The sequence below is a fragment of the Aulostomus chinensis genome, chromosome 17 (assembly GCF_037954235.1).
Source record: "Aulostomus chinensis isolate RoL2024-O1b breed Wild chromosome 17, RoL_Achi_v1.0, whole genome shotgun sequence".
Classification (NCBI taxonomy): Eukaryota; Metazoa; Chordata; class Actinopteri; order Syngnathiformes; family Aulostomidae; genus Aulostomus; species Aulostomus chinensis.
The window spans coordinates 19,289,848-19,313,359 of record NC_141336.1 but is presented as its reverse complement, the minus strand read 5'-3'; the positions used below and the strand labels follow the sequence as shown (position 1 = coordinate 19,313,359).

Here is a 23,512-nt window from a genome sequence, read left to right as displayed (position 1 = left end):
TTAATATTTTATGTATTTGGCATTTGGCACCGGAGTTGTTGTGACGATTGAAAGAAAGGTACAGTTACACCATGTTGCTACACTGTTATATGCAGGAAAAATAAAATGAACTTAATCTGTAAACGTTAGAAATAAGGCCACTTTTATCTTCTGTTTAATGGTTATAGTGTAACAACGCATAGGGAGAGTGAGTGAATGATCTTATGACTCAAGTGTTCTTTGTTTGAACGCACTTAAACCATGTGACTAGGTTGCCGACCACCTATTGGTCTACAGTGAAAGTGGGCGGAAACGGACAACCACATTGAGCCAATCATGTCGATGGTACGATTCGATTCAGCCCTGCGATTGGCTAACCTTGCAGTCAAAGATTGAAACGCCATTGCGCTACATCACCATATTCAGGTAGTCACACTTGTTATCCGGTCGTCTGTGTGTTGGTCAATGACATGTCCCTACTGCAGTTTACTGGCAGGTAACGTGAAAACACCGAGTCATGTCATTGTGAACCTCAACCAGGTAACAACAACGCTGACATCTCCATCTACTGAAGCGTCCTTGCTAGCTGACAGTCTTTTGATTTGTTCTACCTGCTAGTTGTGGTTGTATTAATTAGTTCGTGTTTATGTAATATGTGGGATGCAACTCAGAATTAAACTAAATTGACTTTTTTTGTTGTTGTTGTTTTGGTTTTAGACAGTACGCTTTATCTGCCTAAGAAGAAGAAGAAGAAGAAGAAAATGAGTCGTTTTCTGAACGTCCTGCGGAGCTGGTTGGTGATGGTGTCAGTCATTGCGGTGGGAAACACGCTGCAGAGTTTCAGGGACCACAGCTTCCTGTCAGAGAAGCTCTACACTGGCACGCCAGAGTTCGGTGAGCCTCATTTTCTGATGAATATGGTGACCACCCAGGCTTTAAATCTGCTGATGTGGTTGCATATTTCTCCAAAAGATTCGTTTTAATATCTGAAAAAAGTTGGATGGTGTATTAGATGCGAACAAACAAGTGTGTCAGAACCTGATTATATTTTTAATCTGAGCATTTTCTCCAGAGTTAAACCTGGATCAGTGTTGGATTTTTCATTTGTTTTTTTTATTCTTAGACAGGACAACAACAATTTTTTTTTGGGGGGGGGGGGGCTGGAGCCTATCCCAGCAGCCTCACCCTTGACGGGTCGCCAGTGTGTGGGTTAACACACATAGATAGACAATCATTCACACTCACATTCACACCTACGGTCAATTTAGAGTATCAATCAGCCTCGTCCCCTCTTGATGTCTTTGGACTGTGGGAGGAAGCTGGAGTACCAGAGAGAACCCACACAGGAACAGGGAGAACATGCAGACTCCACACAGAAAGATCCCGTGCTCCAGCCAGGGACCAAATATTACAAACTCATAAATCAGGTTTATATTTGCTCCGATTCTCATCTAATGAGTCACAAGTGAAACACAGATGGACAGATTTATTAACCGCAGCGTTGCTGATCTATCCTCAGTGAATGGTCTTCAAGCTCGAACGTTTGGTATTTGGACGCTGCTGTCATCGATCATCCGCTGTGCCTGCGCCATCGATATCCAGAACAGAACGTAAGACAGGTCATCATTTCCTGCACCTTGTTTCTGTCTGTTTGAAGTTCTCACAGTGTGTGTGGCTGGTTCCCGCAGGCTCTATCACATCACCTTATGGACCTTCGTGCTGGCGTTGGGTCACTTTCTCTCAGAGGTTTTCATCTATAAAACTGCCCCCCTGACTATCGGGGTCATGGCCCCTCTCATTGTGGCAAGTGAGTTCTGTGATTAGCATTGGAAAGTGTCTATACACAGACTTGTTGAATGTTGAATTTTCCCTCTGTGGAATCATCAGTTCAGCTTGTTTTGTTTGTAGGTTTCTCTGTCATCGGAATGCTGATTGGATTCCAGTATTTTCCAGAAACTCAAGAGGAAGTTGGAGCCCGACAGAAGAAACGTAACTGAATCTCAGCAGTTTGAGTTTTAACTGACTACACATGTTGGGACTGGTCCTAGTGTGCTGCTGCTTCTTGCCTTGAAGAACTTGAGATGTGGATGTCACTTCATTTCCTACTGTGATTGAAGTTTAATTTAGATTCTAAACATTGATATCAGGGTTGTTTATGACATTTTCCTCATGTGCGGTTACATCATTAAGTTTGTTAAATGATTACCAAGGGATGGTTCATGTTACGTTTGTATTCTGAACAGCAATGACGGCAGAGTTCAGAGAGGATGTTTGATACGCAGATGGAAATCTGTCAGCCCTGGATGAAATGTGTGTTTGTGCATATATGATCTTTTTGGTTTGTTTGTTGTTGTTGTTGTTGTTGTTGTTGTTGTTTTAACTTTTTTGAAAAAAGTTTAAATGTGGAGCTGATAAGTCAAATGATGACAGAAATAAGAGCAGATTTCTTTTATTTCTATTTCTAACAGAACACTTATTCATCAAAATCAGGATGACTATAAAACTATGCCTTTCATGTCAGACAATCACAAACACTTGATATTAGCTATTTTTGTGTGTGTGTGTGTGTGTGTGTGTGTGTAGGGTATGGTGATGTCAGGGAAAAAAGGAATATCAAGCTCTTCAGAGGTTCTTTTTTCCAACAGATATCGCAATGTACGCCTCAGTATGAAAAATTACATGTCAGATGGTAAAATCAGTGCTCGTCTTGGTCCTGCATGATAATGAGAAGTGTGACAAACCCACGATGCAATATTAGAGTTAGTTGATACGTGGATATATTTCTCAGCCCTGTTTTCATGTTGGCTTTGTGCTGTTACGTTTATACGATGTTGAAAATTAGAATTTTGTTTTTTGTAAATAAATGACTATTTTGTGTCTGAAATCACCGTGCTTTCTATTACAGTGAGAATAATGTATATTTATATGAACTACCAATGAAAAGTACGCAGGATTGTTTCTTCTCTTTAATTAAAATTTTACATGTCTTATTTCAACGTTATATTAAGTTTAATTAAAGGGTGCAAACATCTTTTGTGCACTATTCTCCTGTCGTTTCACATTCAATTATAGAAAAGTATCGTTTTTGTTCACGGACAAGAAATAAATTCCTGTGTTGTCTTTATATCCACAGTTTAATTCATTAAATATGGGGCTAATGACAATGTCTCAATTTGTGTTTCAGGTGTGATACAAAAAAAAAACATTCAACTCCAGTCATAAAAACATCATTACTCACACACAAGAACAATTAAATTATCGCATACAAAAAGTCTAAAACTCCAGGGTTGTAAAAATGTCTTCACAGCACTTTAAATTGTCCTAAAATTGCCACTGAAAAACTAGCACCTCTCACAATCACATAAGAACCATTATAAATTGTAAAATCACCTGACAAAAAGTCACAACACACAAGTTAACAACAAAGCGCGCGCGCACACAGACGGGTGACGCAGTGACGACATCTCAGTAACACATTTACGATGTAAGTGTTACACGTAAAAACAGTTGTTTTTTTTTGTGTGCAATAACTCAGGAATTCACCTCCCTCCGACTGACGATAACCACGACGAGATCACGGTGACCTTCCAAAGTGTCCTCGGATGCACGGCATCGATCATACAAACTGTCAGCAGTGTGCAGAAGTTCTACTTTCATGTGATGCTTCTGCAGGGGTCGCCTGACATCACAGTCACCAAAGATATTCTAAAAACAGAACACTCAAAAGTTCAACAGCGTAAAGACCGGCACACATGTTGGTCCAATATCAGGAAACGGTTCAAATATTGCTAATTAGAATGCATAGAACATTAACACTGATTGACGGCCGCAAAGAATGTTAAGAGGAGGTTGGAGTTTACCAAATAAAAAAAAAAAATGCTTTAATGTAAAAACCTGAGGCTCCAAGTGCATCGTCCTCATGTGACTGATTTGTGCTTCAGGAGGAGTTGCACTTGGGATTCCAGTGTGAGTCCCTGGTGTTCAGAGTGTGATGTCGGCACAGTACATCATGTCCAGCCTCGTTAAGGCTAATCAGTCTCCGCGTGCTCAGCGCCAGCGTTCTTGTAAAACTCGGCGTTTGTGCGAGTAAACTTTAGGATTAAATCTGTACACGTGTCAGTGTTTGGCGTGTAGACAGAGGGAACATCTGTCTCTTCCTTTTAGGCAGCAAGAAACTTCCGTTTCATAATTTCCCCTCCTTCAGGATTTCAGGAGGATTTTCAGGAGAGATGCTTCCTTCCAGATCAGCCGTCACTTTCTGCGAAGGACAAAAAAAATACACACATTCTAAACTGAAGCCAACCGAACGTGAATGAACCAGTACGTTTGAGGTACAGCCCACAATACAAATATTGTAATTTTTTCCTTGAAATAGTCGCTTCAAACAGCAAGAAAACAACACGTACTGAAAATTCATTTTAAAGTGATGACCTCTCAACCAACCTTTGCAACTTTATATTTCGCACCACTCTTAACAAAGTAGCAGTCATGGTTTTTAGTTTTTCTCCCATTTTTTTATGAACCCACAATGAAGTTTGCAGCAGTCTGAGACTTTGATTTTATATTCACAGTGAAGGTAAAGTGTGTTAAGTGATACTATTATCAGTTGTGTTCATGGGGAATTTTATTATTATTATTATTGTTATTATTATTATTATTACTATTATTATTATTTGTGCTGAGGATTCAGAGGACTCCTACCTTTGTGGGTGTGTGTTTTGGTTTTTGTGAGGTTGTGGGTTTATGTCAAGACTGCCGTTGCCAGGGGATGCTGCACTCGGTGGCTCCGTACTCCTGCACCGAAGACTCGGAGCCTGCAGGCTGGAATAACAGCTTGGGCGTCACACCTCTGAGGGGCCTGGCGGAGCCCCCAGAATGGCCCCCCCCCCCCCACACACACACACACACACACCCCACCACCAGAAGTCTACCCCAGGAACCACTGCACATCCAGCCATACAACCAGTGAATCCTGCTTCATAAACTTTGGATGAGATTATTTGTTTTGGCACTGTTGTGTCTCCTTTTTTCTTAGAATTTGAATTTGCGTTTGTGTGCAGGGTTACTGAAGCTTCCCATTTTAGTTGCATCACCAGTTTAGACGATGAAGAGTTGGAGAAGAAGTGTAGGAAAGCAGAAAGGTTGCTTCAAACCAGGCCACACATTGTGCAGTAGAAGCGGTTTAAAAAGCCAGAACTAAAAGCTTGTTGTCATCAGCTGATGACCTGACCTTCGTTTCACTGAATTGCCCCTAAATTCAATATGCACATGCCATAGTAGTTAATGTACTTTTCCCTATTATAGGGAAAGTTCATCCCAAGATGAAGAGTCATTATCTACTCAGTCAGTCTCAGTTCACTTCCATTGTTTGTAAGATGAATTACAACACCTTTTCCTGTGAATCTCCAACTGTAAACGTTCTACTGGCATGAGGGTGAGTAGATAATGACAGAATTTTGAATTTATGGGTGAACTCTCCCTTTCACCGTTCATTCGTGGTGTCTCATCTTTTCATTCTTATAATGAAAATAGCATTGATTACAGAGGTGTAACAGCTGCCACCTGCATCCGTTTGAAAGTATAAAAGTGCATCTTTGCAAGTATTAAACTGAAATTTTTTGCAAAGTTTGAACAATGTGTCGTTAGAGTAGTTTGGAGAGCTGTCAGAGAAAGCAGAGCTGTGGGTGTTTTTAGTGTGTTGAGGGATACGCATCCATGCCTGCGGCAGCGCTCTGCAGCATTCAGCCTCAAGCCAAGATGGCGTCTAGCACATCTCCTCTGGACAGGGATGTGAAGACCCCACCTGCACTTTCATGCAGCACACACAAATGTACTTACACTCACAGTCTGTACCTCTGCCTGTAGGTTGGCCTTCTGCCGCCGCAGGTCAGACTTGATCAATCCTGTGATGAACACAAAGGAGGGCAGTTGCTTTGGTTTTGAGTTTGAGCTGCATAGTTCATCAAAGTCTTATCAAGACAAACAACAGACACAGCGGAGCATTTAAAAATGAAGCATTGTAGTGCGGTAGAGCCAACAAAACATGTTCTCCAGGCACAGAAAGAACGTGAGAGAACACGCCGGTTTGGTACAGACGCCAGAAAATAAATTCCATCATCAGGTTTATAGCTTTTTCCATTTGCAACCAGAATCACAAGTTAAAATCAATTCAGACTAAGAAAGTACAATGATTCCATAGAGAGCAATAGAGAAACCCAGGATCATTTATTTAACTTAGAAAATGGTCAATTTAGAACTTTTTTTAATCTGAGGCTCAGTAAACGGAGGCAAAGGAATATTAGTAATCAAAAGTACATCATGTTAACAGCCTAACTGTATGTGATTTGGTTAAAGTTATGGTAAGATAATTGCTTTTGCTGGAAATGTAATCTTTTACTCTTTTTCCTACATTCCAAGAGTCAAACACTAAGAAATGACTCTGGGCGGATTGTTTTCATGTACTTGGTGTACTCTGAAGTTGTAAAACAGCAATATTGGGTTAACTTAGTTCAATACTTGAACATAATAATGATCCTATATAAGCATACAGATATGAAACTATAAGTAGGGGTTTGTCCTATTCCAGGATTTGCTTCAGGGGAGGTCCACCATCTCAGACTTTGAAAACCTCTAATGTAAATCATACTTCCAGGAATTTTCATGTACAGTAATTCATTCAGCCACTAGATGGCACTCTAATCCTATGGCTGGAAAAAAAAAATGCAGCAGTAACTTGGGGATTGATAACAATCCACATTTGTTTTACAGCCAAATGCTCAGCAGCATGTTCATGTTATTAAATATCACGTGCTTGTACGACCCCTGTACGAAAAAAAAAAAATATCTGACACGAGTTCAATGTTCACTGCTGATTCTGCCCTGCATTGTTATGAAGAAGAAAACAAGGAAGTTCATATATTACCAGTCATCACTGTGCCTATCAGCAGAAAAATACACAGGAAGATGTTTCCCGCTAAAGTGCCCCAGTTATCGATAATCTTCCCCTGGGAAATGGTGAAAATGATTCCAAAGATCTGAAATAAGATGGATGACATGTTTAGATGGTTGAGTGTAGACCACGTCTTATTGTAGTCAACTGTAAGATGGCGGACCTGAGCTGAACAGTTAAGAAGTCCCGATGAGGTTCCCTCTGATTCTGGGTAGGTGAGCTCTACTGCGAACTCGAAGCCCAGAGGAAGATATCCTGTCATGAAGAACCTGCAGAGAAATACCGAAGGTCAAATACGAGTGTGATACTGAATAGTTTAATCCTGTTACTAAGGAGGATGAACCAGCTCTGCACACTCAAAAGTAGGACATGTATATGTATTTTGCTGTTATAGTACATCCTGTCTGGGGTTTCAGACAAGGAAAAAAAAATACAAAGTAATTGCTATGGAAACCAGATATGGGTATAATCAGCTTACCATAAATAGAAAAAATGGTGAGGAAGAATCATGTGGACCAGAGAGTTAGAAGAGTGTTCATTTTGCTTCTACAAAGCAGCATTCGTTCAAGATGAAGGAGGTGCAGAGGAGGAGGAAGTAAGAGTTTCCACGTGAGTGTTTGGTGGCGTTGAAGTGGCAAAACTTTGGAGGACTTGTGGAAATCAAACATGACGGGGGTTCACCTGACTTGAAACCTTTTCTGGAGCCATCTTTAAAAAAAAAAAAAAAAAAAAAAGCAGCCCGACTACACCTGCAAATAAGACGTCTCATCTGTGAGGAATGTTCCTAACTATGGATTGACACGATGATGTCGACTCCGTTCCTTGCTCACTTAAATCAGATTTTAATGACTTCAAGGTAGTCTGCCAAATGCTGATGAGATGGCCAAAGAACATCTCTGTAAAATGTTCAAAGCATCTCAAGGAACTCTGATTATTACTCCAAAATTTACAGATATACACGACACTGTACGGTTCTAAAGATGCAATACACTTCATGTGCTATAAACCCCTGTAGTTGTCAATATGTCTTGCTATTAACTTTTTGACAATCCAACTAAAATTGCAAAAACATTTCCAATTCCAACATCCACCAATGTTTCTCCTGAATTCAAGAACTGATATTTTGCTTTTGAAACATATTCACTGGTCAGAATGAAATAGATAAAGCACCAGGATGATGCAGGATGACTAATAATCGGTTTATGTTGCCTCCCACTGGCTCTTAATGTGTAATCTTTATGAGCTTGGAGGCTTTTACTCAGCAATGATTACCCACCCTAAAACTCCAGCGGTGATAAACACCACCCACAGGTGACCCAGGTTGAGGGTGAAGGCGTATATCAGCATCCCAATCAGAGAGAGGATGTAGACGGCCAGGGTGGTCTGTCTGAAGACACAGAGGAAGGACATATATTGGTGTATTTGTGATGTGTTCACACTCGTCAAACACCTTTGGCTGGGATATTATTAGCGGTTGCAGAAAGTCTTAGAATCCGGTTTTCATTTTCACATAAATGTTTAAGATCTGAATCCTGTGACTTGGCTTTGCTGCATGCCAAAGCTGATCGGAGGAACAAAGTCCTACAAAAAAAGAGTTTCCCTGAATTTCTGAAAGACACTTCGCACCACAAGGAAGAACCTTCCTGACAGCCGCTTCAATCTGTTTTCACAACTGTGAAAGACATGACTAGAATACCATAAGCACAAATATTCCAAAAACAACACGTCTTCACACGAGGGTAAATTATTTACTGTTCATTACAAAAGTGATATACCTCATAGTATATGAGGACATATTGGCCTAGTGGTCTCTTATACACAGCATGTGCCAGGCTATTTACAAGAAATCCTGTCATATCACCTGTTGGGGCTGCAGCACACTTTGCAAATGGTTAATTCATCTGTAGTACCAGCAAACCACTAAATTCATGGGAGGGTCCAACTCCTTTCCATCACATTTAACACGCGTCATTTCATGTACACCAGTCTAATTTGTCCAAAACAGGCAAGGCAAATGTACCCATGTACGAGCGTCATTCTGACTCCGTTGTGTTTCTCCGGTCATGCTGTCATATCAGGTCCCTGATCCTTGTGGTATTTTGAAGATGGAAGAAGGCAGATTTTGTTCCTGACTTCATAAGACTGCTGAAATTCCACTCTAAATCAGAGATGACACCAAAATTTATGATATTTACCCCCCCCCCCCCCAAAAAAATCATAACATTCTGTTAATCCTCTTTCAACTGGGGAAGTTTTGGATCAACCAGCTACTAGCGATGTCTCTGTAATTGTTTAGCAATACAGGACACTTCCATATCAAAATATTTGACAATAATTGAACAGGAACATCTAACATTTAAATAACAGTGGTCCAAAAATCAAACCTTGCGGGACTACACATGTTGAGGATGTCTGTCTTTTAGGATACTGACATCAATTGTTGCCAAACATTAAAAAGATTTCTTTGATCATCATATTTAGGATATTCTCCTTTATTAACTTAAGTACTGTTCTTACATTTTTGTTTAACTTAAACAAATAGTTTTCATGATAATGCAGTTTTAAAGATGCCCATAAAAGGGACTTGGGGTTGGAAATTAGCTTTGTCTGTAGATACTTGTGCAGTCCATTGGACACTGCTTCCTCACCTGCCATAGTCTTTCTCTACTTCCCCTTACAAATAAACTAAACTGAAAGAAGCTGTCAGAACCACTGCGCCATTTCAGGGAAATTAACAGATTCTATACTGAGATTATTTTCATTCAAAACCTTGATAATAGAAGTACAAATACTACTATAATGGGGTTGTAAACCAGACTGGAAGCTTTAAGAATATTTATTCTCTGCCAGAGATTTAAGACAGCTATTGCAATGATTTTTTTTTTTTCGAATAAATAACAGGTTTGAAAAAGCCTGTAATTGCTCAGTACAACTGGATCCAGATTACCGCTGCATTCAAGGCCACTAATTTAAACACACAAGAATCCTGTTTAACCAGTGTCCCGGTCAGGGCCACCGACAGGAATATTGACTCAAAGTTACTCCAAGTGAATAAGAGAACATTATGTAATATATTACAGCTTTATGGCTATTTGAGGGCGGTGTTGGATTATCGCCTGGTAAAAACAATATTCCTGAATCAATGACAACCCCTTGTCATAACGCGAGTCATCTGCACAAACAGGCTTACTTTGGTGAAGCTGTCTCTTGTACAACCACGCGTAAAATATTGCTCCCAAACATTTTTGTTAATATAACATAGTCCTTTGACTCTCTCCCACAGAAAAATAGGGGCATGAGTGTCAACACCATAAATCTGGGCCTGGCTGCTTTGACAGCTGAGCATCCTAGTGGCATGTAAGGAATCTGAGGATTTTATCTAGTCATAATAGTTTGCATGCCAGATATATTCACGGTGCCAAACACCTAAAACTCAGTCCCCAGGAAAAAAAAAGGAATTGTTTTAAAAGTAAGTGAAAGCGTTGATTTGCCTCACTAGAAAAGATACCTGCACTTTTAAGATAGTTGTTTTGTTTTTTTCTCCGTGTTTAACGCAGTAAGGCAAAGCCCTGGGGTGTGACCTGGGAGGACTACACTCCAGCCTGTCATCTCAGATAAGCAGAGAGGGACATCAGACAGAAAACTCTGTTCCACTGGTTTCTCATTCATGTCCACTTTGAACAAAAGCTTTAATTCGCTTAGACATATCGTTCAACCAGTGGTTTAAGACATGCATGTGAGGGGACCGGAGCACAGTACACACTCACACACCAAATCCAAAGAATCTGTTTGTTTGCTTTTTGCAGCAGCTGTTTAAATAAAAATGATGATATTTGGAGCCAGTATGTTGGAAAGTCAGACTTTAAGATGCTGCCCAAAAAAATGAATAAGTTCATAAAATCCTTTCAGATGTCCTTCTATGGAGGTCAGTCAGGTTAAATTAATTTTTCCTGGAAAATTATCAAGCAACAAGACAGTTTACTGACGTGCCATAAACAAATATTTGGTGAATTTTTTTTTCTGTGAAAAGTTGAAACTTTGAGTGAAGAGGTGAAGAGAGTGGTATGTATTTTAATCTTGGTTTCATGTTTATTATTTTGTGCAGACATCAATTTGTTTTTGCAAAATCTTTTTCACCAAATGAATATCTTGACTGGAAACGTGTATTTATTTGTGCGAACACTGACATCTCTTTGCACAAAATTGAATATCTTCTTGGCAAATATTAAAACATCTTGCTTGCGAAGACTTCTTTCTTTTTTGCAAATACTTAACAAGATCTTGTTGATGTGTTAGATTATTTGGTTGAATAATATAGATATCTTTTATATATATATATATATATATATATATATACACACACGTCTGAATTTCTATTCTCGGTGGTGAACAAAGTTTTTCAGAACTATCTTACTTGTAGGTTTTAGTCTTGTCCAGCCAGATACCGCATATGAGGGACCCCACCATGCCAGCGATGACGATGGTCAAACCGATCCTGCCTGCGTTCACTTCTTCACCCTGAGAGGAAAAATATTGACATTTCTGGTTTCATAGATTGTATTAGACATCTGTGACATCCTGCACGGGTGCTCTTATCTCACCCGCGAGGCCCTGGGCTACAACAACCAGAGTCCCAGATGTCAGATATATGTGTCAAGGTCATGCTGTTGGCAGTTTTATGGCTATCAGTGTCTGACAAAAACAACTCAAATGTCTACAAGCGTAAGGCATGAAAGAGAGAAGAGAGGAGGAAACACAGAGATAGAGAGTGAGACTGCCTGGAATTAAAGGATGTGAGATGGTGGTGTGTTTAGCAGAGACACGCTCAGACTTACTGGATAGTGTTCAATGATCATTCGGTTCAACAGAGTGGAAACAGCATAGAAGCAGCCGACATTCAGCCCTGCAGACAGAACAACAACAACAAAAAAAGTTTTCCATCTATTCTGAGATAACCTTTAAGGAGAGGAGAAGGTCCAGATGAGGCTTCACATTACAAAACCTCAGACGGACTCTCACGTCAAGTCCGACGTCACCTTCAGACTTTTTGTTATTTGGAGGTGCACGTCAATCACGAAGCCTTTTTGTTCAAAAATGTCTCAAGGCTGTAAAAGACCTTCGAATTAATCTGCCCTGATGTGCTGAATGTCCATATTTACAAATTTTGACACTCTTCAAACTGTCAATCATTAACATCATTAAATAGTGACCTTTGACCCCCCCCCCCCCCCCAAAAGTAACACAAAAGCCGTCAACTACAAGTTCATGTCCTCATATCTAAATATCAGCTGATAAGTTTCCTAAAAGTTAGTGGAGCAGTTGCAGCGGCTGCCTTGAGCCTTTTTTCATCTTTGTAACCTTTCACCTCAATATTGCAACAACATGGACGCCACAGTGATAAAAGGTGGAGGATGACCCGCACGTCACGGTGACATAATGAAGACGCCAACAAGACACTAGCACACGTGGCCGGGGCCTCATACTTCCTGCTGTGGGACCTTAATGATGTCATCTTGTTTGTACAACAGCATGTCAAGAAAAATCCTCATGTTTGTTAGGTCAATATGGAGGCTGTAAAACTGCTGCAAAAAAAAAAAAATCAGTTAATTTGCTAAAATTAAATTGTACACAGTTTTGAACAAGTTCAACTGAGCATCTGGGTTGGCGACAGTCATTCTCGGTAGCGCCGGACAAGACGCGTTCGACTTCACTTGATTGTAGATCAAATCAAAGTGTTTCTGGATATTCAAGCATGGATAAAAACAAAGAAAGAAATTAAAAAAAGACTTGGATTATACTTGATGATTTATTTAAGAGTTTGTAAACTATCCTTTTAGGACAGTTTACTGTTTTTATGTCATTGGGCTTTATTAGCCTCCAGGGGTTTTGTGCATCGTGGAGTTACCAAGAGGTCATGACACCGATCAGGGAGTTATCTGACAGCAAATTGCACTTTTTGTGTGAATTATCGCTTTTCATTAGAATTTTAAATGGAGGATGGCAGCAGGAGGAGACCCACCGTAGCTGACCACCAGGAGCATGAAGGGTTTGTTGCGCAGCAGCCTCAGGATGGAAGCCGTGTAGGAGTATTCCTCAGGGGCGATGTTCCTGGCCTGAGCCTGAGCCTGGGTGGGAGGGATTTCTGGTCTCTCCTGGAACACTGGACAACACGTATACACACACACACACACACACACACGCATGCACGCACAGTCATTCAGGATCACCATCTCATTAAGCATGATAATGTATCATCTGTCCTGGTATCAGAGTGGTCAAAGCCCAGAATGACGCCGATGGAGGAAGTCCAACACTTGAAACAAAATAGATGTGTGTGCAAGTGTGTGTGTCAGTACATAACAGCAATATACAGTTGGACATTCCTCTGGAGATAAGATAACTCCATCTGGCCAGCTAATTATCATAGTCGTCAATAACCCAGTAGCCAAGTCGTCCAATCAAACAACATTATCAGTTTTTTTAATGACTTTTACTGGCTTTGGTAAATCCTTTTTTCTTCTTCTTTGCTGTTATATGTGCTTTTTGAAAGCAGTGCTGAATGGAAAATGCTAAACTACATTAGCAGAGGCACTGCTGCTCATAAATATCAGCACCACAAGCTGCCTGTTACTACATCTATATCTGATCTGACCCCGTGTTTAATAATACAAACCAATATTACGAGGAGCAAGGGATTTACTTTGGATACAATCTGGATCAAATTTTAGATCCTGTATCCCGGACGATGATGATTTAGAACATTCTTGACCCCCATCATATCAGGAATGATATTCCACCGAACTCCTTGAGATGAGAGGTGAAGTGGCTGAAAGAAGGTTTCAAGCTTCAGGGCATCATCCTGATCATATGTCGCTTCTGTGACCCTAGAGGCCTGTTTGCAACATCATGGTCAACATCTCTGAAATATTAAGAGCATTTTTACATGACATTCTTGGAGCTCATGTGTTTGAATTGAAGGAGTTACCATGGAGCCTTTGAAGATGGTATGAATCAGGTTTCGGATCTCTGAAGACCCACTTTTAGTGACGGAGAAGAAAATATACGAATAGATTTTTCTGATATTTATATTCTGTACTGATGTCGCCTCCTCGGTGGAGGCCTGAGCTCTCTGAATGCTTTCTGGTTCTCTTCTTTGAGGAGAACTGAGGGTGTTTTCACACCTAGACTTCTTTTGTTATGGTCCGAATCAGCTGATGAGGTAGTCGAAGTAATGGATCGATATGGTTTCAAAAAATGTCAAGCACACCTGGTGGAAGTCACGTGCCATCCCCCCAAAAATATCCCCTGCTGACTAAGAACAAACCACTCAAAAATCCAACAGTCCCGCACAGGTTCTGAGCTCTGATTGTCAACTATTACTCTGTCAGCGTCTTCCACTTCTTCACAGAGGGTGAAAGAAAGAGAGCCAGAGGGACTGAACAGAGCTGAGGGGAAAGATGATTTCATAAAACACTTCCGTGACTTTCTGAGTTCCTGCTCGGGTTTCACATCGTGTCAGAACACATCTCGTCAAAAAGGTGGACAATTACAGCAATTACTGGCGCGGCTCATGGAGTGGAGAGCACTAAGAGAGACATATCTTTCCAGCAGTGCTGCATGAACTGGAAAGCCCGTTGTAAAAATACTGTCTTTGAGGGAATCGTCGTGTTCTCGCCTGAAAATATAATTACAATGCAAATAAAACATCCAAATGAGTTTCCAAACAGTCCAAACACTTCCTGTAGAAACTGCAAAGACAGGTCATGTGACCTCAAGACATGACTGCGAGGTTATGAAAGGGACATGCACTGGGTTTTTATTTCACCAATGAGGGGTAAAGAGCCCTGACAGCTCTTATCCCTTCCACTAATCATCCAGTGAATGCTTACCAATGACCACAAGGATGAAGATGACGGTGGCCACCCCGGCGCTGATGTAGAACATGATTCTGAGGTGGTGCGCCAGCTCGTTCACGTCATCCACGTTAGGCACAAGTATAGGTGGGATCAGGAAACCGATGGCAATGCCCATCTGTAGATGAGACACACAAAATTAAAAGATGACTCTTTGACTGCGGCTGACACTACAGACATTAAAAAAAAAAGTTTGAAAAGAAAGAATAAAGAAAAAAAAGGAAAGACGGGAGTTTAGTCTTACAGAAAACGTGCAGAATGTTCCTTCAGGCGGAACAACCAAGTGAACGGTGTCTCCTCTTGGCTTCACATTTTACAAACACACTTCATATTCTAAGCATCATGGATCTGACATGAGCAGCTGAAACAATCAACTCACCTTGTGGTCGTGCAGCTAGAAAACCCTTTATCAGACACACACAAGAGACCACAAAACATCTCTTAAACCGTATAACCAGAGAGGCAAACACTGTTCAACAACACATTCGAAAGATTTTTTTTTTTCATCAGAGTAAAAACCTTGTCAAAAAATAGGCGATAATGCCTTCAGTCAGTTGACTTTTTTTTCTTTAAATCAGCCATGTTGATATTTTACAGCAGAACAGCTGTACATAAAGAGCAAGAATGAGTCCCAGAAATAAATTATTCAGTGAGCTTGATTAAATGCTTCCAAAAAAAAGTCTGTGGCTAGCATGAGCTAAATGCAACGTCATCAAGCCAAAGTGAGAAATAATTCAAAGTTTAGTTGTAGCGATTACGTCATGCGTCTGTGTCGTTATCTGATAGCCTAATGTTAGCTTTGTGCTTGTAATGATGCTTCAAAAGTCATAAAAGCGGTGTGTATTTGAGAAGATTATCTTCCTGAACAAAATCGTACCTCCCATTTCAGATAGCCTTTTTTCTGTAATAATCCAAAATAATCCCATTGGTTTAGGACAAAGTAACCCGCAGTGATGCTAACTTCTGGGTTAGCCAACAAAACTATGACATCACAGTGAAAACCTCAAACCAAATCAATGACGATCCAATTCTACTAAGAGTGTCACCGGACTCAAGCGAGGAAGCGTGTACAACACCAGAGCCGTGGCCTCCCTCAATGATACTGGTCCACATTAAACTTATTTGCCCTGGAATGATGAAACTGCTGCGGTGAAAAGGGTCTTTTGGTCCAAAATGAAGACTTTCCTCTTCTGAACTTATCTTAATATATGCCTCTTTGATCTTCAAAGCATCACAGACCTTAAAATAAATCCTACCCACTTTTTGTTCATATGAATTACATGATTTTCTAAACATCAAGGTTGGATATATAAACTACTTCAGGATGAAATTTTGGAAGTATCCGGTTAAGGATCAGAGACACAGGAATAATGACCTGTTGAGCTGGAGGACTACAACAATGTGTTCTTTTATCCTCAGCAGCAGGGAGCAGGACAAAATTACAAGAAGCAAACATGCACAACAATAACCGGCGAGCAGTGTTTGGTATAACACAGGTGAGAGAGGCCGCACATCAAATGAAGAGAGGACCGTCAAAGAGCATCAGAGGGGTCTTTTGAAGGGTCTGAGTATGCGTAACAAGTCAAGGATGTCAGCAAGTCCACCAGAGTCATTTATGGAATAGTAACACAAATAAATGGAATTATTACACAATTATTATACAATATGCTTAAAACTGTGTCAAACTTCTGATCCCTTTTAAAACTGACGAGGAAAACAATCACACACACCCTCCCCATAGATACACAGCCCTGTCAGTGTAATTTTGTTGTCGGGTAAATTACCACGCCATGGGAACTTTGTTCAGAAGAAGTGTGTATCAAGCGGTGGAAGTCACCCACCATCACCTGCAAACATCCCCTTGTGACTAAGAACAAACCACAAAAATACAGTAAAGGAAATCACTTTGAACAATTACAGTGTGAGTGTGTGTGAATGTGTGTGTGCGTGTGTGGTGGGGGGGGTTGTTTGCCCCAAGGTTTTTTGTTGTTGTTTTTTTGTTGCTTTTTTTTTCACAACAAAGGAGGGGAGGGGAAAGGCAAATTTTCTAGGTAATTTTTAGATGTAATATGTGGAGGTCTCGCTCACTCACACGCTGGTTGGTCAGTGGGATTAACATGAAGACAATTTTTTACTAAACATGGAGGGAGGATGTCACAAAACCAAGGAAGGAACACTGGGTCCAAATCTGGTTCACATCACACACAAAAAAAGCACCTCTTTTTCTGAGCTGGCCTTTTAGAACTAAAATTTTCGTCTGCAGGTTCTTCATATGTAAGTGGAAAGTTACTATGGTCCATCCATCCATTTTCTACCGCTTATCCTGTTAAGGGTCACGGGGGGGGGGGGGGGGGGTGGAGCCTATCCCAGCAGCCCTCAGGTGTGAGGCCGGATAAGTTACTATGATTTCTCAATGAAATTGATTGAATTAATTGTTCGAAACCTCTTTTGGATGTTGACATTTTTATGATAAAACTCTCACAGCTCTCAACTTCCTGTTCCTGTCATGTTTGTAGGCATGTGAGAAAAAAAAAAGAACCACAGAACTGAAACTGGCACAGCTCGTGAACAGAATCATGGATCCTTTTATCACGTCTGCGGATGCATTCCAGTCATGAGCTAAATGGTCTCGCCACTGGAAGAAATGACTGATGCACTCTGACTTTAGAAAAGGAGATCAGAAACTGATTCACACATTCAGAGCTTTCTGTCATTATCAAAGTGCACACACACAACTCTCTACAATCAATATGGGAAGTGCACAATTACACACACACACACACACACACACACACAGATGTTTGAGCTCCACAGTTATAGAGACACACCTGGTTTCCCAGAACCCCAATGGAACACGCGGTGGACACCTCCTGCTGCCCAAACCACAGAGAAGCAAGTCTGGATGGGATTCCCAGGATATAAACTGTGGCTACTGAACACACGAACTGGCCGAAGAAGGTCATGGCAAACATGTCGGGGTCGGCCGTCCCCGTCTTGATCCAAGCCCCGATGCAATTGAAGGCAGAACCCACCACGACAACGTCTCTCAGACCTCGGTTGTCAAGCAGCCACATGACGGGCAGAATGAGGGGGATGTAGGTGAGGAAATAGATCATGGAGAGCCAGTCGATGGCCAGAGCACTGATGTTGTAAAACCGCATGATGATGTTGCTGATGATGCCGAACTGCAGCCACATCACGGCGTTGCTCATGGAGTAGATGCTAAAGAGGAAGAGCATGACCCAACGCCGCTTGTATAACTTGGTCTCCATCAGCGGGAACAGCTGTGCAGACTCCAGGAGAGGAGCCTCCGCTGACGTGACGTTCCCATCTCCCAGAGGAAGGTGGTGGTAGTCTCCCACACTGGCTCTGGCTTTTCTTGTGGGAGAACAAACACAGCCACCGAGCTTACCAAATCCGCCCATCCACTGGTGAGAAGAATCCTCCTGACCGCTCATGTTGCATCAGACGTCTGTCACGCTTAACAGCTGAAGAGAAGAGCAAACATTTCTCCTTGTGTGTGTGCTCCATAAACACAATTGACCTGACTGGTGTCTCCCACTTAAGCAGGTGTGTCCTAAACACTGATCGGCAACAAACTCTTCTGCTGAAAACCGAGTTTACCGTTTCTTACTGTTGCTGATTTAGCAGCGGTGCATCTGAGGTGCAGATGAAGCTTTTACGCTGCGCTACCAGGAACTGTTAAGTGCTGACTCAAGCCAGTGCTGAAGCTCGCCTGTCCTCTGGTATTTGACACCTATGTCATGTGATAACGTCCTTTTGTAAAATTGACTTCTCATTTCAAACTCCTCCTTTCAAGCTGATGCCATGGCATCAAACAGCAGCCGACAGCAGTTTTAAGAAGGCATGTTCAGTTTGGGAGTTCAACTTGATTTTATTGCTAAATTTAACCACATGACACACACACACACACACACACACACACACACACACACACACACCCTAAGGTGTTCAGAGGAGCTAAAGTTCATTTAGGGGATGCAAGTTCATCAAAAAATTGACTATTAAAGTAGAAGGAAATGTCAAAGACTGCAAAGAAAGCAAGAAACTACATCCTCAAATATTTGCTCGTGGTAAATAGGCATGAAGCATTTGAGCACACATGAGCAGGTACTTCACTTGCAGCTTTACACCGACAACAAAATACGGACGAGTTGGCAGCGATGAAACAAGTTTAACGCTTACGATCCCTCTCACCATTACAGTTGTTCACATGCCTCACGCTTAAATGCAAGGCCACATCACCAGCCTGCCAGACAACAGTAACCGTATCGAGAATTCACCTGGAAGCTTCGGCAACTCAAAACAACAGATTTTTTTCTTTTTTTTTAGAAAAATATTGGTTTACAAACGATCACACCTGAAACACACCGGATCCATCCGCAGTGTGTAACCTGAGTGTTCTATCATTGCAGTCAATAAACATCGGAGCGGCCACACAGAACATGATCATCACATGATGCTCTAATGTGTCTGTTTTTTTGTTTTTCCTTGTGGAATAATACAAACTTCCTTATCTTGGAAATGTCAGAATCTCCAGGGCATGCATAACTGCTCAAAACCCGCTACACGCTGCTGACGTAACACGCGTTCAAGAATCAATTGCGTCATGCACTATAACCTTTATTTCACGTCCTCTAGCTTCAGAGCTCTAGCTTCACTTTAGTTTCGACTTAAAGCTAAGACTGTAGTTGCGTTTGTGGAACATTGCGTGTATGACTGGATTGAGAAGACTTGGATTATTCTGGATGATGCATTTGAGATACAGTAAAAGGATGTCTTTATACAGTTTTGCTGTTGTTTACCCTCCACTAGCTCACAGCGTCAAGTTCGGGATTCACTAAGAAGTCGCGCAAGATGCCATAGTTGATTGGAAACAATACATTTTAGGGTTTTTTTCCCTTGGAGTCACTGGTGATGCTCCGCCAGGCCTCCACTGGAGCCATCATCAATGCATAGCAACTATAAAGATAATCACACCCTCCACCAAAGTCCACATGGCGAATGTTTCAACTAGATGCGGCACATGCTCCGATTCACACTTCTGGCTGGATTGTTGGCGAGGTATTTAAGATAACTTCGAACGCTCATTTGATTGCGGCCTGCACTTTGCCGTACGCGGCTGAACCGCATCAGGAAGACCTCACGTGTTTTCAGCCTTCGGTGCGCGAGAAAGCAGGTGGCACCGGTTTGACCTTTGTTCATATTAACGAAGATAAAGAGACTGAGTGATTCATGGGACAACACATGATGGTGGTGGTGATGCACTGACATGTTAAATGCTGAAACGGAGGACTGGAGGTTGAGGTAAGGGCGGGGGAGTTGACGTCACGTCTGGGACACTAAATTAAGAGGTTATGATGTTCGACAGTTGAGCAAACTGGGGCCGGTGTCACATGGTTACATGGAAAGGCCTTTCGGCTCCAGCTTCCTTCCACAGACAAAATAAAGGGAACTTGGGTTAACTGGAGACACGAAAGGGGTTTCTGTCAGACTAGTGATTGATTGGCGGCCTGTCCAGGACGGCCCCGCCTCTGTGTCTGCTTGGACTGGGTCCAGCCCCCTTAACCCCATGCAGGATAATCGGTGTAGATAAGGGACAGATAAAGGATGGGATATCTTTATGGAACCATCCCATATTAATTCTTGGAGCCATGATCCTAGTTGGAGGAGTAATTTCACACTGATACAGGAAATCAGTTCTTCTTTGCTGTTCCAAAACAGTAGCCCACACAGGAAGTGCTGCGCAGAATCAGTACCAAGAACCAAAAAACAGCTTCAGAATGTCTCAATTTCTGTCTCTTGGCTAAAAAAAAAATTGAAGTTTTGCTGTCAACAGACAATCAGTTTATTAATGTCTTCTGCATGTGAGTGAATCCTCAAAGGGATTTATTTGACTTCCAAAAAACACATTCACATTCTGATAATAGCCCATTCGTGACTACAACTACATAAACTCAGATTTCTGTAGTTTTAGTCACTCATCGTGTACTTTCACTCCTCCAAGCCTTTATTTTAATATCAGAGCATCTGCGTTGCTTTGTCATCATACTGGGGGGGAATGTTGTAGATTTTTAAGTGAATAACGTGTTGTTTCTGTTTGTCATGCATTCTGCACAGCTTTCGGCCAGGAAGTTTCCTATAGTCCCTGCTGTCTCACCACCTTCGGCTCTGTGTGTGAGTGAGAGTGTGTGTGTGAGAGAGAGCGAGAGAGAGAGAGAGTGAGAGAGAGACTCGAGGAGCTCATCCCGACACCTCCACCTCGGCAGCCCCAGACGCGTCTCACGTCCCTCCCCAACAGGCGAATATCAAGCCAGGACTCACAAACAGCCGCTTGTCATTCGTTCTCCGTCCTTCTACCGTCAAAACCGCTTCAGAAAATACAGTATATACGCGCCAAAGACGACGAACACGGAGCTCTACGTCTTAAATACCGTAGGGATTTTAACCGGTCGCCCTACAAAACCGTGTTTTAGAAAGTCTTACTAGAGACGAGATATGAACACCGGAGGCACAAAATCCTACAACCGAGACCAAGCTGGCTCCATAAACAAACACACACGCCCACACACTCACAAAAAAAATAAAAACGTTTAAGAACCGTCAGTTTACCGTACCTTCAGCTCGGTTGCATTGTTTTACACTTCCAGACAACAGTCTGGTGAATGAGAGCACTGTAGCTCCCCAGCAGAAGATGGCGAAGTTATACACTCACACACACACGCGCCCGCGCGCGTCGGAACACGTCATTTCCCATTTTAGTTGCCACCCTCAAAACAAACAACTCCCATGAATTTGGAATCCTGTCTAAATAATCTGGACTTAATCCTAATTATGTCAAAATAATCTGTATGTTATGGTCAATACGCTCAACGGAAGACAAAAAGGAACACAAATAAAAGCATATATATATATATCATCTTTAGATGATTTAAACTAACTATTGCGGTTAATTCATTGCAGTTAATGGGTTGTGGGATTGGGGGACGCCTTCTCCCCAAAGATGTAATAACAAATAGGATAAGCAAATTAAAAAGCAGACAGATTAAAACAGATTAACTTCTGATAAACTGTATGAATGAGCGGCCTGAAAATCAGTTTGAATCACGGAAAATAATCTTTTATTGGGTGAGCAGCACATTGATCACGAGGCGGAGGTTCAACCAGCAGACTCCGGAGGACCCACTATCACGGGACATCACGGGGGCATTTTGGGGGTCTTCCTCTCTGGTTCTGACAGCACATTTGCTTCGAAGCCTGTTTACACCCTTAAGAATCCCCCAGTGACTTCCCACGATGAAAAACCTCCTCATGGAGTATTCAGATGTCACGTATCAACTCACCTGATTCCCAAAAACTCCGATGGAGCAGGCGGTGGAGACTTCATCCGCTCCGAACCACACCGAAGCCAAGCGAGAGGGCATACCGAGGATGAACACCTGAGCCAGGGAGCTCAGGAGCTGTCCGAGCATGGTTACCCCGAACAGGTTAGGTTCGGCACTGACCACCTTGGTCCAGGTCCCGGCACAGTTGAGCACGTTAGCCACCAGCGCTGTGACCCGCAGCCCCTTCTTGTCTAGGAGCCAGGTGACCGGGAAGATGAAGGGGATGTAGGTGAGCATGTAGACCATGGACAGCCAGTCCACGGCGAACGCTTCTACGTGGTAGAACTTGACAATGATGTTGCTGATGATGCCGTACTGGATCCATTGGTACGCGTTGCTGAGGGAGTAGGAGCTGAACAGGAACACTACCACCCAGCGCTTCTTGTACAGGCGCGTTGTCAGCACCGAGCCGCCGTCGCCGTTTGGGATGCTGGTGCATTCAATTCGTTCCGAGGTGTCTGGAGCTTTCCCTCCCTCATGAGGACAGTTCTCCTTCGGATCCAGCACGCTCTTGTCCTGGGAGTTGCGCTTGCTGTCCCCCATGTTCTGCCTAAATATGCGCTCTAGAACGTATCAATAAACCCTATAACTAGAAAACCGTGTCGGTTATATAAATTAAAATTTCAGAGATAAAAAATAATAATAATGACTGAGTGATCACTTTTGCGGTGACTCTGCCTTCATGAATGCTCTTGGCTTCCCAACAGCTCTGAGATTTATGGACTTGTAATTCCACAGGACTGCCCCACTTTCCTGAAGTTCATTCAAGACTTGAGCTGTGGGAGAAATCCCCTTTATTACGCGTGCGCGCTCACACACGCACACACGCACACACACACACACACACACACACAAAAGTAGCAGCCGACTTTTACTCCACCCAGCTGCTGAGATAAGACATGACAGTGACTGTTTAGTGAGATCTGTGAAACACAGCCAACAGTACCTGACACAAAGGGCACCAGTGACGCACCGCAGAGAGGAAAATAAACCAGTAAAGTTGTGGTTACCCAGTCCTGGTTGTCTGGTGTAACAGCCAGCCCCAAACCCAGGCTTGACATTCTCATTTAGAATCATGTTGGAGTTAGTTTAGTTTGGTCACCCTGGCCTCAGTCCTCACCTCACTAATCCTGTAAAGAACAAAGAGAGCCTTGTCTTCACCTTTGCTTGCTATTAGTTGCTGGAACTTGTGTTCCTGCTTATTTGGAATGAGATTAAATGTGGGATATGTGTGAAATCTCAGAGATGTGTGGCCATATTTCAGG

The 23,512-nt window shown here is 42.1% G+C and overlaps 2 protein-coding genes across 7 annotated transcripts; one reads left to right on the top strand and one right to left on the bottom strand.

Moving 5' to 3' along the window:
- Positions 1 to 390: 390 nt before the first annotated feature.
- erg28 (ergosterol biosynthesis 28 homolog) lies at positions 391 to 3,128 on the top strand. Of its 2 annotated transcripts, none has more exons than XM_086181708.1 (5): positions 391 to 519; positions 697 to 873; positions 1,499 to 1,589; positions 1,668 to 1,786; positions 1,888 to 3,128. In XM_086181708.1, the coding sequence occupies exons 2-5, from the start codon at positions 741 to 743 to the stop codon at positions 1,974 to 1,976; spliced, it is 432 nt and encodes a 143-aa protein (XP_086037834.1). In that variant the 5' UTR covers positions 391 to 519; positions 697 to 740; the 3' UTR covers positions 1,977 to 3,128. The 2 variants fall into 2 exon arrangements, with proteins under 2 accessions (XP_086037834.1, XP_086037833.1); XM_086181707.1 differs by having other exon boundaries at positions 402 to 475.
- Positions 2,481 to 23,012, bottom strand: flvcr2a (FLVCR choline and putative heme transporter 2a). 5 transcript variants are annotated; one of them, XM_086181695.1, is made up of 12 exons: positions 21,480 to 21,674; positions 17,670 to 18,329; positions 14,818 to 14,959; positions 12,948 to 13,088; positions 11,764 to 11,831; positions 11,343 to 11,446; positions 8,205 to 8,315; positions 7,092 to 7,197; positions 6,902 to 7,013; positions 5,824 to 5,882; positions 4,681 to 4,800; positions 2,481 to 4,237 (listed from the first exon to the last, which is right to left on the bottom strand). In XM_086181695.1, exons 2-11 carry the CDS (start codon positions 18,297 to 18,299, stop codon positions 4,726 to 4,728), a joined length of 1,548 nt encoding a protein of 515 aa, XP_086037821.1. In that variant the 5' UTR covers positions 18,300 to 18,329; positions 21,480 to 21,674; the 3' UTR covers positions 2,481 to 4,237; positions 4,681 to 4,725. The 5 variants fall into 5 exon arrangements, with proteins under 5 accessions (XP_086037821.1, XP_086037822.1, XP_086037823.1 ...); XM_086181696.1 differs by having other exon boundaries at positions 5,833 to 5,882; XM_086181693.1 differs by having other exon boundaries at positions 2,482 to 4,237; positions 5,818 to 5,882.
- Between the last annotated feature and the right edge of the window lie 500 nt (positions 23,013 to 23,512).

Coding starts and splice junctions, on each gene's coding strand:
- erg28 (XM_086181707.1), top strand. CDS start 445: ATGACATGTCCCTACTGCAGTTTACTGGCAG. Junction 874..1,498: donor CACTGGCACGCCAGAGTTCG/GTGAGCCTCATT, acceptor ATCTATCCTCAG/TGAATGGTCTTCAAGCTCGA. Junction 1,787..1,887: donor GGCCCCTCTCATTGTGGCAA/GTGAGTTCTGTG, acceptor TTTTGTTTGTAG/GTTTCTCTGTCATCGGAATG.
- flvcr2a (XM_086181693.1), bottom strand. CDS start 18,299: ATGAGCGGTCAGGAGGATTCTTCTCACCAGTGGATGGGCGGATTTGGT. Junction 11,832..12,947: donor GCTCCTGGTGGTCAGCTACG/GTGGGTCTCCTC, acceptor TTCTGTCTGCAG/GGCTGAATGTCGGCTGCTTC. Junction 4,801..5,817: donor CAGAGGTACAGACTGTGAGT/GTAAGTACATTT, acceptor CTGTTATTCCAG/CCTGCAGGCTCCGAGTCTTC.